General features: G+C 48.5%; 1 protein-coding gene across 3 annotated transcripts; it reads right to left on the bottom strand.

Moving 5' to 3' along the window:
* Positions 1–671: 671 nt before the first annotated feature.
* On the bottom strand, positions 672–11,564 carry LOC307207777 (uncharacterized protein). 3 transcript variants are annotated; one of them, XM_079961840.1, is made up of 7 exons: positions 11,448–11,564; positions 6,311–6,375; positions 5,884–6,268; positions 5,058–5,145; positions 4,700–4,782; positions 4,316–4,442; positions 672–2,306 (listed from the first exon to the last, which is right to left on the bottom strand). In XM_079961840.1, exons 2-7 carry the CDS (start codon positions 6,352–6,354, stop codon positions 934–936), a joined length of 2,100 nt encoding a protein of 699 aa, XP_079817966.1. In that variant the 5' UTR covers positions 6,355–6,375; positions 11,448–11,564; the 3' UTR covers positions 672–933. The 3 variants fall into 3 exon arrangements, with proteins under 3 accessions (XP_079817966.1, XP_079817964.1, XP_079817965.1); XM_079961838.1 differs by having other exon boundaries at positions 5,884–6,375; XM_079961839.1 differs by having other exon boundaries at positions 5,073–5,145; positions 5,884–6,375.
* Between the last annotated feature and the right edge of the window lie 5,047 nt (positions 11,565–16,611).

Below are 16,611 nucleotides of genomic sequence, written 5' to 3'. Positions count from 1 at the left end.
GGTACAGAAAGCTGAACTCTGCTAGCATGCATTTAGGACTCTCGAAGTTCCTTCTGAAATGGGAGCAATAGTGCTCTTTTAAATGAAAAAGGCCATGCCATCAGGACAGCTGTGGATTTGCTACAGTTTTAAGAAAGAAGCTTGTGGAGCTTAAGTGTGGCCAAGCTGGATTCAGCAATCCTTAAGTGTTAATTTTGATCCTGCGCGGTCTTTGAATGCAACAGATGCAGACATTTTAATACAGTTCATTTCACACTTGATCATCCCTTGTGAAGACACTGTTTTATTTTACATGAATATTGTTGCTCTTTATCACATAGAAGATGCTGCTGATTTCTCTTTGCAGGGATTACAAGTTTCAGAAACTAGAAAATGCCTTCACCTCTTCCACTGATAAATTGGAAATAAATATTCGCAAATGGGATCTTGACCCTCTAGCATTCTGTTGGTTGCGTACCCCCTTGCTTTACTTAGGGCAAATTAAAGAATTCACTTTCACGATAATTTGTTCCTTTCCGGAAGCACAGCTTCTCCCCTGTGTGCATTACCACTGAACCTTTAAAAAAATACATCAAGAATAAATACTGCTCCCCGCTTTACGACAACAGAAGTTTGTGTTTCTACTCAAATTCTCTCCCCCGCTCCCCTTTTTAAAAAGTTGTTGTTTAGTCGTTTAGTCGTGTCCGACTCTTGGTGACCCCCTGGACCAGAGCACGCCAGGCACTCCTGTCTTCCACTGCCTCTCGCAGTTTGGTCAAACTCATGCTGGTAGCTTCGAGAACACTGTCCAACCATCTCGTCCTCTGTCATCCCCTTCTCCTTGTGCCCTCCATCTTTCCCAACATCAGGGTCTTTTCCAGGGAGTCTTCTCTTCTCATGAGGTGGCCAAAGTATTGGAGCCTCAGCTTCAGGATCTGTCCTTCCAGTGAGCACTCAGGGCTGATTTCCTTCAGAATGGAGAGGTTTGATCTTCTTGCAGTCCCTTTTGTGAGCTCTTTTATGAGAACTGAGGCTTTTCTGGCTGTAGAAGCTCTTCCCGCACTCCAAGCACGGATACGATTTATCCCCCGTGTGAATGCTCTGGTGGTACGTGAGGTAAATAGCCTGGCTGAAGCTCTTTCCGCACTCCAGGCATTTATAGGGCTTGTTCGCCGTGTGAATCAACGCTTGGTGGTTGGCGAGGTGCTCCTGCCGCCGGAAGGCCTTCCCGCATTCCAGACATGGGTAGGGTTTCTCCCCCGTGTGAATCCTTTTGTGGGAATACAGGTGAGACTTCGCTCTGAAGGCCTTCCCGCACTCAGGGCACTGAAACGGCTTCTCTCCCGTGTGGATCCTTTCGTGGGAACAAAGGGCGGCGCTGCATTTGAAGCTCTTTCCGCACTCCAAGCACCGATACTGCTTCTCCCCCGTGTGGGTCCTTTGGTGGCGGGTAAGCTTGAAACGGCAGCGGAAGCCCTTTCCGCACTCCAAGCACCTGTGCGGCTTCACCTCCGTGTGAATTACCTGATGCTTACGTAGGTGCTTCTTCTGGTAGAAGTGCTTCCCGCATTCCAGACAGGCGTACGGTTTCTCTCCCGTGTGAACTTTCTGGTGGGAATACAGATGAGAGCGATCCCTGAAGCGCTTCCCGCACTCGGGGCACGGATACGGTTTCTCCCCGGTGTGAAGTCTCTGGTGGGAAGAGAGGGTGGAGCTGTGCCGGAAGCCCCTCCCACAATCCGGGCACTGATACGGTTTCTCCCCGGTGTGGATCCTCTGGTGCCGAATCAGATTATAGCGGCAGTTGAAGCTCCGCCCGCACTCCAGGCACCGGTACGGTTTTTCCTCCGTGTGAATCGCCCGGTGGTTGGTGAGGTGTTTCTTCTGGCTGAAGGTCTTTCCGCATTCCAAGCACCGGTATGGCTTCTCTCCTGTGTGAACCCTTCGGTGAGAAATAAGGCCAGAAGTGTAAGGGAAGCTTTTCCCACACTCGGCGCAAATATAGGGTTTCTCCGTGCCGTGAATTCCTTGAAGGGAAGCGACACGAATGATGCTCGTTCCGCAATCCGAGTGTTCGTACGAATTCTCCCTTGGGTGGGTTTTGATGCTGGGTTTACGTCCCCTTTTAGAATGGAGACTTCCCCTGTTCACACGGGGTATCCCTGTTTCCTTTCTCTCATCCGTTCCTTCTCGGGTTGCAATTTCACGGTAGTCACATCCCCGAGAAGTGGACGATTTATTTCTCCTCTTCCCTTCACATCCCTCCCTTTCCGATGTCTCTTTCCCAAGTAGATCTCCCTTATTCTGGGTTTCCCATTCATCACCTTCTGCAACAAAGAGAGAGAGAAGCGGATAAGAGCCTGAGGGGAAAACATAGTCGCATATCACTGAGCAGCTTCAACACTTGTGATCAAGGAAGAGCTGGAAGGATTTAGATGGGAGGCAGGATTTAGATGGGATTCCAGGTGCTGTGCTATATAGGCTGTTGAGTTCAGCTTCTAGCTCAGACAGGAAATTCGTCGGGTGATCTTGGGCTAATCACACTCACCTTGGCCTACTTCACAAGGTTGTTGTACAGGTAAATGGAAGAACCATGCGTCATCTACAATGGTTTCAAGTATGTTTCCGAGCACAATCAAAGTGTTGGCGCTGACCTTGAAAGCCCTAAACGGCCTCGGTCCTGTATACCTGAAGGAGTGTCTCCACCCCCATCATTCAGCCCGGACACTGAGATCCAGCTCCGAGGGCCTTCTGGCGGTTCCCTGATTGTGAGAAGTGAGGTTACAGGGAACCAGACAGAGAGCCTTCTCGGTAGTGGCACCCGCCCCGTGGAACACCCTCCCTTCAGATGTGAAGGAAAAAGACAACAATCTGACTTTTAGAAGACACCTGAAAGCAGCCTTGTTTAGGGAAGTTTTTAATGTTTGATGTTTTATTGTGTTTTTAATATTCTCTTGGGAGTCAGCCAGAGTGGCTGGGGAAAACCAGCCAGATGGGCGGGGTATAAATAAAAAAATATTATTATTATTATTATTATTATTATTATTATTATTATTATTATTATTATTATCTCTTCCGAACTCTTAGTTGCGAAAGAAGAAGAAGAAGAAGAAGAAGAAGAAGAAGAAGAAGAAGAAGAAGAAGAGTTTGGATTTGATATCCTGCCTTTCACTCCCTTTAAGGAGTCTCAAAGCGGCTCACATTCTCCTTTCCCTTCCTCCCCCACAACAAACACTCTGTGAGGTGAGTGGGGCTGAGAGACTTCAAAGAAGTGTGACTGGCCCAAGGTCACCCAGCAGCTGCATGTGGAGGAGTGGGGACGCGAACCCGGTTCCCCAGATTACAAGACTACCGCTCTTAACCACTACACCACTGGAAGATAGTTATGGGGGGGAAATGGCAGAGCATCCCAGACTTTTTTAGGCCCTTTTTCATAAAATAGGGGTAACCACTCCCATTCCTATCAGCCCCCGCCACAATCGCAATGCTCAGGAATGATGGGAACTGGAATCCAAAAACCTTAAGAGGGCACTATTTTGGCTGTCCTGGTCCTGTAAAGGTCCTCAAACCTCACCCCCCCCCAAAAAAAAATCGCAATAGCATCCAATAGTGAGGAGGATCCTCGTTCCATAACCTGGTCTTCCCATCTGGGAGTCTTTTTTGGTACTCTTCCCTCCACACCACCTATAGGAAAAATATAAACCAAGCCATCCCAAGGCCCAAAACAAAAAGCTGTACAGACGCCTGACCATGTATGATGGAACCAAAATGGAGGTTAGATACAGCATATGAGCATGTGAGGAAAAGGTTTAGTGAGAAATCCAAACAAGGGTCTTTAAAGCCAGATGTGGGGAAATATATACATATACAACTTTTTTATTGGGGAAAGTGGGGGAAATGGATGTAGGCTCTGAAAGAGGGCATACTTGACTCCTGATCAGATGTTTCTTGAGAGGCAAAAGAATCTCTTATTTGTGGGCACTTGAAACCAGGAAATCCCAGCCTTTTTTCTGCCATGGATTGTTGTTTGGCCCAATCAAGAAACCCGCTCCATCTTCTGACATCCGTCGTCTTTCCAGCCAACCAGGAAATAGCTGAGATGCTAGTTCCACTTTCGTATCAGCTCTGAAACTTCCATTCTGAAAAAGCCTGGCCAGTTTAAACCAGTCAGGCCATCGCTAAGAATGGCAAAAGTGGAGGGTGTGTATTCAGAGAGCGTCCTTTCAACATTTACCGCACAGGCAGGGATGCTGAGCTATGCCAGAATACCGAGTTTCACTATATAAAGAAATTCTGAATTATGAAACAGAGATTATGATCCAAGAGAGAGCCTCACCCAGAGAGGACAGAATCCAAAGGCTCTCCTCCATGACTTGGTTATGCAGAGCTCTCTGGTCAGGATCCAGCAGATCCCATTCCTCTTCTGTGAACCACACAGCCACATCCTCAAAGGATACCGGACACTGAAAGAAACAGAAAACGTTTTTTCTCCTTGCACATTGCACAAAGATTATCGACTACCCACAACCAAAATACTAGTTGTGGTGAAGTGGCTGGTCATTATTCTCAATATTTAAATGGGGTTTTTTTGGGGGGTGGGACAGACACAAGCCTTCATTAGGGGGCATCTTTGACAGAATCTAAGAGAGAGATCTGTTTAGGATCGAGAGGGGAGCAGGTGGCAAAGGTACCTCTTTCCCCCAGTGATTTATCCTCCTACCTGATCTGTTTTCACAGCTGCTCCTTCTTCAACACCACAAAGAAGAGATGTCTGAGCAGGTATGTGTGGCTTCATTCTGTCACCTGTGAGAGACAAATGTGCCACGAACCCATTAAAACACGCAAGATTGAGCGACTGCATGTCTCATTTACGAAAGGTCCTATATGATGACTGCATTCCAGCAGATTATACTCTTTATATTTCAATCGTGTGGAAACCCGTCTCTGGATCCTCACCAGAAATCAGGGGTGTGAAGTGTTGCAAATAAACCAAGTTTGCCTTCCCCCAAAAGATAAAAGGGTTTCCTTCAAAATATGCAGAGAGAAAACAAACTGAAATAGAAGCCTTGAATCCGTACCTGGTGACCTCTGACCTTTGACGGACGGAGCCCTCTCTGCTTTAGGGAAATCAGTCCTCATTTCTGTCGCTGGATCCTTTACCCGAAACTGCAACAGGGATAAGAAGACATCACATGGGGAGAAGGATTAAAAAAAGGGATGACAAAGGCAGAAACCTAAAGGATATTCCTGTTCGGCCGATTTCCAGTGAAAGTAGGAAAATGAACAGAGATTTTTTCATATCAACCCTTCCATTCCGAAAACCTTGGGAGTTTCAAACTCAAGGGTTCCCTGCAGATTTCAAACACCACCAGCCCCAGCAGATACAGACAATGTTCAGGGTCCTGCAGGACCTGCACTGGCTCCCAGTATGTTTCCAAGCACAATTCAAAGTGTTGGTGCTGACCTTTAAAGCCCTAAACGGCCTCGGCCCAGTATACCTGAAGGAGCGTCTCCACCCCCATCGTTCAGGCCGGACACTGAGGTCCAGCGCCGAGGGCTTTCTGGCGGTTCCCTCCCAGAGAGAAGTGAGGTAACAGGGAATGAGGCAGAGGGCCTTCTCGGTGGTGGCGCCCACCCTGTAGAACGTCCTCCCATCAGATGTCAAGGAGATAAACAACTATGTGTCTTTTAGAAGACATCTGAAGGCAGCCCTGTTTATGGAAGTTTTTAATGTTTGATGTTTTATCATGTTTTTAATATTCTATTGGGAGCCGCCCAGAGTGGCTGGGGAGACCCGGCCAGATGGGCGGGGTGTAAATAAAATATTATTATTAGGGATGATGGTAATTTTTAATTCAACATATTTTGCAGGACACATCCATAATCAAGATGAAACGCTCTCACCTGCTGCTCTTCCTGCTTCCTGTCCTCTGCGCGGCTCAGGAGGAAACCTTCAGCCAGGGCCACCGCCTGGGAACTGGTCTCTGCTCCGCATTCCCTGACCCAGTTTTCCATCTCCGGGGGGAGGACAGCCAGGAACTGCTCCAGGATCACTAAATCCAGGATCTGAGCCTTGGTGTGTCTCTCTGGCTCCAGCCACTGACGGCAAAGGTGGTGGAGTCGGCTGCAAACCTCTCGGGGTCCCTCGGCCTCCTGGTAGCGGAATCGCCTGAAACACTGGAACTGTATGTCTGAGCTGAGGGCATCCTCCTCGCCCAGGATCTCCTGCATGGCTCTTTCCCAGAATCTCCCACTGCTCCAAATCTTGATAGAATTGTGGTCTCTTCCCACTTCAAGGGCAGCCATATTTGATCTGGGCACCAAGGAAGTCTCAGCCTTTTTTGGTCTATTTCTCAGGGCAAAGGCTGTTCTCATTGGTCTCTTTGCAACCAAATCCTGCAAAGCCAAGACATTTTTTCCATGTTAGAATTATCACGTTGCCAGTAAAAAGATTCCCTGTATTAGTTAAAGGAGCATGGCTCTCAGCTAGGGCCATATATCGTCCAAACCCAGTTTTCAAGTCCATATCGTGATTTATAATTTTTGACCTGGAAATATATCGCAAATCATGGGGTGTGTGTGTGTGTGTGTGTGTGTGCGCGCTTTGCAAAAATCACGATGCAGGAAAAACAGTGAAGCCGGCCAATGACTCTACATAGCTCCATCTTTATTTCAGACATCCTGATATGTTAAAGGTAAAGGTAAAGGTACCCCTGCCCGTACGGGCCAGTCTTGACAGACTCTGGGGTTGTGCGCCCATCTCACTTAAGAGGCCAGGGGCCAGCGCTGTCCGGAGACACTTCCGGGTCACGTGGCCAGCGTGACATCGCTGCTCTGGCGAGCCAGAGCCACACACGGAAACGCCGTTTACCTTCCCACTGGTAAGCGGTCCCTATTTATCTACTTGCACCCGGAGGTGCTTTCGAACTGCTAGGTTGGCAGGCGCTGGGACCGAGCAGCGGGAGCGCACCCCGCCGCAGGGATTCGAACCGCCGACCTTTCGATCGGCAAGCCCTAGGCGCTGAGGCTTTAACCCACAGCGCCACCTGCGTCCCTCCAGGGGGTATATCGCAATTTTTAGCTGGTGATATATCACGATGTTAAAAACCAGATGTCGCCCAATCCTATTCGCAACCAGGTCTTCTTTCTCCCGGAAGGAAAGGCTGATGAATGCTGGCATTCAAAGAGATTGGAGGGCAGAAAGGGAAAATAAGATTGCCCCCCCCCCCCGTATTCTCCATGACTGTTGCCATCTTCTCCTCCAGCTTCACTTAGAGCAGGCACGTCCGTTTCGGGGGCCTACTCTGGCCCGCTGGTCGCTTTAATCCAGCCCCCTGCGGCAGTTTATTTCCTGGGGTAAAATCCTAAAAAAAACCTCAATAACTTCAGTGCTAAAAAAAACTCAACAACTTCAACCATAAAAATATCTCAACAACACTGAGGTAAATTCCTAAAAAATGGTCAACAACTTCAATCCTAAAAAAAAGGTCACAAATTTAGTCGGCCCTTATGGCCCTTCACTTCATCAAATCTGGCCCTCTTTGACTGATAGAGTAAGTAAATAACACTGGAGTTGGTTTAAACCCATGGTTCCCAACAGGGGGGCAATTTGATTTTTAAGGGGGGCAATTCAAGAATGAGTTATTAACAGTTAATGGCCTTTTAGGCTTCCTCCACATGAATAGGAATTCACTTTTTGAATAATAAGAATTATATGTCACAGGGGTGGGGGTGGGACTGGGATTTTAGAGATGCTTAGGTGGGGCATGGCAAAAAAAAGGTTGGCAACCACTGGTTTAAACCAAAATTGCCACTCAACAAAAGCAATGTCAATCGGATTCACTGCATTGCTTGCACACAGTTGATTAATCTGCTTATTCCACACATGCTTAAAACTTAAATTGCTGCTGAAGATATACCCCCTCCCCATTTTAGTCATGGGGGGAGAGGCTTATGGTTTATTTTGCTATTATGTTATGCATTTGTGTGTTTTTCTATTGTAAACCGCCCTGTGGTCCTCAGAGGAAGGACGGCATAGAATCATAGAATCCTAGAGTTGGAAGAGAGCACAAGGGCCCTCGAGTCCAACCCCCTGCCAAGCAGGAAACACCATCAGAGCACTCCTGACATATGGTTGTCAAGCCTCTGCTTAAAGACCTCCGAAGAAGGAGACTCCACCACACTCCTGGGCAGCAAATTCCACTGTCAAACAGCTCTTACTGTCAGGAAGTTCTTCCTAATCTTTAGGTGGAATCTTCTTTCTTGTAGTTTGGATCCATTGCTCCGTGTCCGCTTCTCTGGAGCAGCAGAAAACAACCTTTCTCCCTCCTCTATGTGACATCCTTTTATATATTTGAACATGGCTATCATATCACCCCTTAACCTCCTCTTCTCCAGGCTAAACATGCCCAGCTCCCTTAGCCGTTCCTCATAAGGCATCGTTTCCAGGCCTTTGACCATTTTGGTTGCCCTCCTCTGGACACGTTCCAGTTTGTCCGTGTCCTTCTTGAACTGTGGTGCCCAGAACTGGACACAGTACTCCAGGTGAGGTCTGACCAGAGCAGAATACAGTGGCACTATTACTTCCCTTGATCTAGATGCTATACTCCTATTGATGCAGCCCAGAATTGCATTGGCTTTTTTAGCTGCTGCGTCACACTGTTGGCTCATGTCAAGTTTGTGGTCAACCAAGACTCCTAGATCCTTTTCACATGTACTGCTCTCAAGCCAGGTGTCACCCATCTTGTAATAAAGATGGGCATAGAATTGTAATAAAGAAAAATAACAGTAATGTGTGACATCTTAGTGTATTTTTTGTCTTTGTGGAAGCCGCCCAGAGTGGAAGCTGCCCAGATGGGCAGGGTACAAATAAATTAATAATAATAATAATAATAATAATAATAATAATAATAATAATTTTAATTATGCAATACAACACCAGCAATAACAGATAAACCCCTTAAGAACAAATGCAGAGGCCAAACAGCTCGCCGAAAGGTCTGGATCAGGATCTTGTCTACCCTTTCCTGTGACGTAGGGTAGGCTGAATCCTTCCATCCAGCTCCTTTCCAAGTCTATATTTATCATATTGGCCCAAATATAAGTCACACCCGAACATAGGCTACTTGGGGGGGAGCAACTTTGCCAGCAGCGTAAGTTCTGGAATATAAGCTGCACTTTTAACTTTTCACGATCAGAATTGGGGTGGGGGGAGTGTGGCTTATATTTGGGCCAGTATGGTACATCTCACTAACAGCAACTCTTCCCACCTATGGTTTTGAAGCTGAAAAACTCATAGATCTCCTACAATTCAGCACCTATGGGTGGGTGGGAGGGAAAGAGGGTTTCCTGGCCTCTCCTGCAATCCTGCTCTGTCACAGGGTGCTTCTCCCAGCTGGGTTTTTCGGATCCCTATTTTTTTCCCATTCTCCTTTAATTCATAAATAAACCGCCTTGCGATCCTGGGCTGAAGGCCAGGCGTTTGCGCTTCACAAAATGGAACAACAGCAAGTAAGTAAACGCTTGCTGATTTTCAGCCGGGTTTTCCTTTGTGGGGTTTGATGGCTTGCCATTTTTCAAGTTAAGTGCTTTCTGTTAGAAGCGTAGAATCGTGGCGTTGGAAGGGACCCTGGGGGTCATCTAGTCCAACCCCAGGGATCTGAATGAAAGTCCTGCGCACGCATCTCAGGAGCTGATGTCTGAATTGCCATCATGTGTGTGTTATTAAATAAAGGTAAAGGGACCCCTGACCATTAGGTCCAGTCGTGACCGACTCTGGGGTTGCAGTGCTCATCTCACTTTACTGGCTGAGGGAGCCGGCGTGCAGCTTCCAGGTCATGTGGCCAGCATGACTAAGCCGCTTCTGGCGAACCAGAGCAGCACACAGAAAAGCAGTTTACCTTCCCGCTGGAGCGGTACCTATTTATCTACTTGCACTTTGACGTGCTTTTGAACCACTAGGTTGGCAGGAGCAGGGACTGAGAAACGGGAGCTCACCCCGTCGCGGGGATTCAAACTGCCAACCTTCTGATCGGCAAGTCCTAGACTCTGTGGTTTAACCCACAGTGCCACCCGCATCCCGATTTACGTATAAGCTAAACAAGCGAGAGCCAGTGTGGTGTAGTGGTTCAGAGCCGGAGCGTTTCCTATTTATCTACTTGCACTTTGACATGCTTTCGAACTGCTAGGTTGTCAGGAGCAGGGACCGAGCAACGGGAGCTCACCCCGTCGTGGGGATTCGAACCACTGACCTTCTGATCATCAAGCCCTAGGCTCTGTGGTTTAGACCACAGCGCCACCCGCGTCCCAGTTAAATGTGTACTTCCATCTATATCCACTCAGTTTTGCCTTTATCCTAAGTATGGAAGTTGTTAAGCTAGATAAGGGTCTGTTTCTTCCTTAGGCTCTTTATGAGTTTCTCAATTCATTGCAGAATGTGATGAATCGGAAATGAAGAACAAGGAAGAACTACACGGAAAAGAGACCCAGGGCCGAGACAGCTGTAGGAAGCGAGAAGAGCAAAGGGGGGAAATCGAAGCAGAAAAGAAAAGGAAGACGCTTCTAAAGGACAGTGGCTTTTATGCAACCTCAGTCCAGGAAAAAACAGATGACAGAAAGCAATGTGGTAACCACTGACCTTCTGATCGGGGAGCCGGTTGAACCCACAGCGCCACCCTTGTCCCGTGTGTGTTATTAAAGGTAAAGGTAAAGGTACCCCTGCCCGTACGGGCCAGTCTTGACAGACTCTGGGGTTGTGCGCCCATCTCACTTAAGAGGCCAGGGGCCAGCGCTGTCCGGAGACACTTCCGGGTCACGTGGCCAGCGTGACATCGCTGCTCTGGCGAGCCAGAGCCACACACGGAAACGCCGTTTACCTTCCCACTGGTAAGCGGTCCCTATTTATCTACTTGCACCCGGAGGTGCTTTCGAACTGCTAGGTTGGCAGGCGCTGGGACCGAGCAGCGGGAGCGCACCCCGCCGCAGGGATTCGAACCGCCGACCTTTCGATCGGCAAGCCCTAGGCGCTGAGGCTTTAACCCACAGCGCCACCTGTGTGTGTTATTGGGGGGGCATTAATTCTGATCGCAGCGCAGTGCACAATTCATAGAACCACAGAACTGGAAAGGGGCCCCTTGGTGTCATCTAGACCAGTGTTCCCCAACCTTGGGCCTCCAGCTGTTTTTGGACTACAACTCCCATCATCCCTCGCTAGCAAGGCCAGTGGTCAAGGATGATGGGACTTGTAGTCCAAAAGCAGCTGGAGGCCCAAGGTTGGGGAACACTGAATTCTAGACCAACCCCCGGAAATGCACTGGCCGTCTGAAGAGATGCAGACCCAGCGCACCCCCAGCGGCTTCCTGGAGGGCGCTCCACTCCCTGATTTGGGGGGCATGGGATAAACAGCCCCCCCCCCATGGGCACCCTCTCCCTGGGGCACCCTGTGCAATGGGTCCGGGGGGGGGGCTCACCAGATTGCAGATGCAGCATTTGGAAATGACCTTCCCAAGTGGAAAAGCCAGGCAGGAAAAGGGGCTTCAGAGAGGAGGTGCTTTGGCTGCAGAGGACGCCTCCTCCTCCTCCCCCCCCCAACCCCAATTCACTTCTTCTCTAGGAATCGAGCTCGCTTCGTTTTAACCCTTTGAAGACCCGCCTCTCAAAGCAGCCGCCAAGGAGGAAAGGCAGATGGGTGTTTTGCAGGCGCACTTCAGGTTCCCAAACGAACATAGCCCATGGAAACAGCCCCGCCACAAGGCTGTTGGTTTGTTACGTGGTCACAAAGCATGGATCCTCAGGATTTTTGCATTGGGTCACCCCCAAATTCACCATCAGGTCACATAGCATATCCATGGCTACAGCCCGCACCAAAAAAACCACATATCCACCATTTCGTGGGGTCGCAATGGCGTAAAAAGATGGTTACAAAGCATGGATCCACATGGATCCTCAGGATTTTTGCATTGGGCTACCACAAACTCACCGTCAAATCACATGTCTGTGGCCACAGTATGAACCACAAAAATCATACATCCACTGTTTCGTTCAGAATATTTTTTTTTCTTAAATGCGGTATATATTGAAACCAGATTTCTGTCTCCCAACCCTGAACATCAGCAGGGACTGGCCCAAAGTCACCCAGGGAGCTTCATTCATGGCTGAGTTAGGGGGATTTGAACCCAGGTCTCCCAGGTCCTAGTCCAGCGCTTGATAACCACCACCTAGAATCGTAGTGTCGTGGAATTGTGGCCTTGGAAGGGACCCCGAGGATCATCCAGTCCAACCCCCTTGCAATAATAATAATAATAATAATTTATTATTTATACCCCGCCCATCTGGCTGGGCCTCCCCAGCCACTCTGGGCGGCTTCCATAGAAAGCAAAAATACAGTGAAATATCACAAATTAAAAACTTCCCTGAACAGGGCTGCCTTCCAATGCAGGAATAGGCAGCTGCCCCAGACGGGGATCAAACCTGCAACCTTGCCATTATCGGCACCACGCTCTAAGCAACTGAACCATCCAGGGAGCAAGGACTGGGGTGTGTGTGTGTGTGTCCAAAGCATAATCAGGTTTTTAAAAACGCCATCAACTGGGTCAAGTCAGGGAGGCGTGGAAAAGGCCGGCCGTGAGCCACATTTTATGTCATAGAGCAGGCAACTCCCATCATCCCTAGCTAACAGGACCAGTGGTCAGGGATGATGGGAATTGTAGTCCCAAAACAGCTGGAGGGCTGAGTTTGGGGGTGCCCGTCATGGAGCCATAGAACTGTCGAATTGGAAGGGACCCAGGGGTCATCTAGTCCAACCCCATTGCGATGCAGGGATTTCTTTTGCCCGATGTGGGGCTTGAACCAACGGCCTTGAGATTTAAGAGTCTTGTTCTCTGCCAATGCAAAGAGCTGGCTTCACAGAACCCGTGTGGTGCAGTGCAGTGGTTAGAGCGTCGGACTCCAACCCTCCTGGCACCCAGAGGCATCACTAGTAGCGTCCACAGATGGCCTGGTCGTCCATGAGTTCCTCCAGTCCTCTTTTAAAGCCAGCAGTGGTGTGCAATGGTTAGTGTGTCAGGTTGGAGGATGGATGGCAGCTAACGGATTGAGGTTGAATCCTGACAAGACAGAAGTACTGTTTTTTTGGGACAGGAGGCGGGCTGGTGTGGAGGACTCTGTGATCCTGACTGGGTAACTTTGCCTCTGAAGGACCAGGAGCGTAGCCTGGGGGTCATTTTGGACTCACAGCTGTCCACGGAAGTGCAGGTCAGTTCTGTGTCTAGGGCGGCTGTCTACCAGCTCCCCGTGGCGTAGCGTGGGTTGTCAGCAAGGCAAGTAATTTGCGCCCCCTAACCTGTGGATTTTAGCACTCGAGTGCGAGCGCGGCCCCCCCAGATCTTGCGCCCGGTGCGGCCGGCCCCCCCTGCACCCCCCACGCTACGCCACTGCCAGCTCCATCTGGTACGCAGGCTAAGACCCTACCTGCCTGCAGACTGTCTCGCCAGAGTGGTGCATGCTCTAGTTATCTCTCGCTTGGACTACTGCAATGCGCTCTATGTGGGGCTACCTTTGAAGGTGACTGGGAAACTGCAATTAATCCAGAATGCGGCAGCTAGACTAGTGACTGGGGGTGGCCGCCAAGACTGGTCCTGAAAGATCTTCATTGGCTCCAGTATGTTTCCAGTAAGTGTTGGTGCTGACCTTTAAAGCGCTAAACGGCCTCGGTCCTGTATACCTGAAGGAGCGTCTCCACCCCCATCGTTCAGCTCTGACATTGAGAACCATTTTGAACGGGAAGAACTTTAGGGGAGGGGTTAAAACAAATAAAGTAGGGATTGCTGCACCTCCAGATTGGCTGTTTCCTTCCGTCGCCCCCCCCCCCCTTTTTTGCACCACACACACACACAACCACCATAAAAGTCCTGAATGAGTCCTTGAAATTGTAGCTGGTCATGGGGGGAGAACCTCAGTCCTGGAGGCCAAATGCCTTCACCAGTTGTGCTCCATGCCTCTTTTGTGGTGTTCTTCGACTACATACACACCATGCATTTAAAATGCACAACTCTCCCCCCCCCCCCAGAATCCTGGGAACTGTAGTTTGTTCAGGGTGCTGGGAATGGTAGCTCCATGATAGGTAAACTGCAGTTCCCAGAATTCCTTAGGGGAAGCCATGTGCTTCAGACGTACGGCGTTTATCGCTCTGGAAGTGGGATTAATCCTGTCTGTGTGTGTCTGACTGAAATTCAGCCTATTGTACAAATGTCACCTCCATCAATCGGTCACTTTTGCCTTTGGCCCCTCCCACCATCAGCATGCGGCCCCCAGAAAGTTTCTCACGAAAGGCTGTGTTGTTGGCCAAGGCACAGTCTGCCCCCCTCCTTTGGTAATCCTCACAGAACTCTAGCCCAATGGCTGCCATTAATTTGATTTTGAATTGATTTTAAAATGAATTGATTTTAGAATGCTGTGTTACTTTTATTGTTGTTAGCTGCTCTGAGACCAGCTTCGGCTGGGGAGGGCGGGATATAAATAATTTTTATTATTATTATTAGTATTATTACTGTGAGGAGATTTGACCATATGTGGCCTCGTATCTCCATAGGGTGGTGGAGAAACTAAAGGGAGCAAGCAGATTTACATTTCACTCCCTTTTGTTACGGAAGGGGGGGGGCATGTCTTCTTCACCTTCTTAGCTACAATATATTTGCTCAATTTCTCTAGGACTCCATCACCCCTCCCCTGTCCTCCATAATCCCTCAAGGTGTCAAGACCCTAATCCTGTCAAATCGCTCTGATCAGCCTTTCCTCCAGGCAATGTCAGGTGGCAGACTATGCATATTTGGGACCATTGTCTTCTCATCCCCGGTACTCAGGAAGTGTTTATCTGTGCATATCTCCAGCTCTGCATATTCCCCCCTCCCTCCTCCATATGTTAATCTGTGTAACCCAACCTCCCTTTAATATATTCATGATGTAATCTGTGTAACCAAACCTCTCTTTAATGTATTCATGACGTGTTTTGCACTGTATTCTGGGACATGGAGGGAGTTTCAAAAACTCATGTCACCCCTTTCTCACTGTTCAATCTTGCCTTGAACCTGTTGCGCAATAAACTTGGATCTTCTGCTGTTTGCTCCTGTCTCCGGCTGAGCTCATTTTCCTCCGCAGGGACCCACGGACTTAGTCCGATGAGCTGGGGGGCAGAGCAGCCTCGCACCCAGATTTTGCCGTAACACTTTGAAGTGACAGGATACCCAAATCCTGTCTGTAAAATCACCCCAGGCCTCAAAAACTGTAGCTAGGCCCCAAAATTCCCTTTTCTCTCTTCTAAAATCCACAGCTTCAGCTTTTCTCACAAGATGCCAGGAGTCACAAGACAGGAGTTTCTGTTCATGATCAGGAAAACTCATCATGGGGCAGGGCTCCTGAAGAGGGGGAGGAAGGGGAGGGAACTGGAGGGGATATATGCTCTGTGCAAATGGCTGCAAAACTTGTGCTAAGCTTGTGAGTTATCACGCTTACTCCTTCTACCAGCCCAGATAGTAGCAATAAAGCTTGTTACGGCTAAAATCTGGGTGCGGGGCTACTCTGCCACCCAGCTCGTCGGACTAAGTGTGGAAGAAAATGAGCTCAGCCGGGCACAGGAGCAAATTACAGAAGATCCGAGTTTATTGCGCAACAGGTTCAAGACGAGATTGAACAGCGAGAAAGGGGTGACATGAACTTTTGAAACTCCCTCCATGTCCCAGAATAAAGTGCAAAATACATCCCAGTTACATCATGAATATATTAAGGAAAGGTTGGGTTACACAGATTACATCATGAATACATTAAGGAGAGGTTGGGTTACATCGGATTAACATAAGGAGGAGGGAGGGGGGAATATGCAGAGCTGGAGATATGCACAGATAAGCACATCCTGAGTACCAGTGATGAGAAGACAATGGTCCATGTACTGGCATTTCCTGGAGGCAAGGCTTGGCAGAGTGATTTGACAGGATTAGGGTCTTGACACCTTGCTTGAGGGATTATGGAGGACAGGGGAGGGGTGATGGAGTCCTAGAGAAATTGAGCAAATTGGCACATTGATTTTCTATGAATTTTATAGATTTTAGTCCCTTTTGACATTGACAATTGGAAATAAATGAGATATATTGTAGCGAAGAAGAAGGTGAAGAAGACATGCCCCCCCCCTTCCGTATCAAGCTCTTTCTCTGAATTATCCCTTGAGTGTCTATTTGACTCCCACTTCCTTCCCGGGCGCAATGCTCTTCCCACCCGAAGGCAAAGCCTGAAAAGGCTATACCTTTTTGTGGTGAACAAAAAGAACTACCAGCCAGCAACAGGTTTACCGTTTGGGGCAGACCTGGCGAAGTGAGCTGGGAGATCCCTCAACATACCTGACTTCTGATAAACTTACATTCTGGGACCTGACCTCCAGACGTCTTTAAACTCAGCGCTGGATCCTTAAAGCCACTTCCTTCTCTCCTCACATCCTGCCCTTAAGTTTTTAACATTTGGCATTTTATTATGTTTTTATATCTTATAATGATTTTATTAGTTTTCCAATTACAATAATCCAGTAATAGCCTCATAATAACAATGTCAAATTACAATACACTCTCTCCCACTTTAGGAATTCTTTGA

This window comes from Podarcis cretensis, assembly GCF_951804945.1.
Source record: "Podarcis cretensis genome assembly, chromosome: 2".
In the NCBI taxonomy this organism is placed as follows: domain Eukaryota; kingdom Metazoa; phylum Chordata; class Lepidosauria; order Squamata; family Lacertidae; genus Podarcis; species Podarcis cretensis.
The sequence above is the reverse complement of the archived record's forward strand: the minus strand, read 5'-3'. Positions and strand labels throughout refer to the sequence as shown.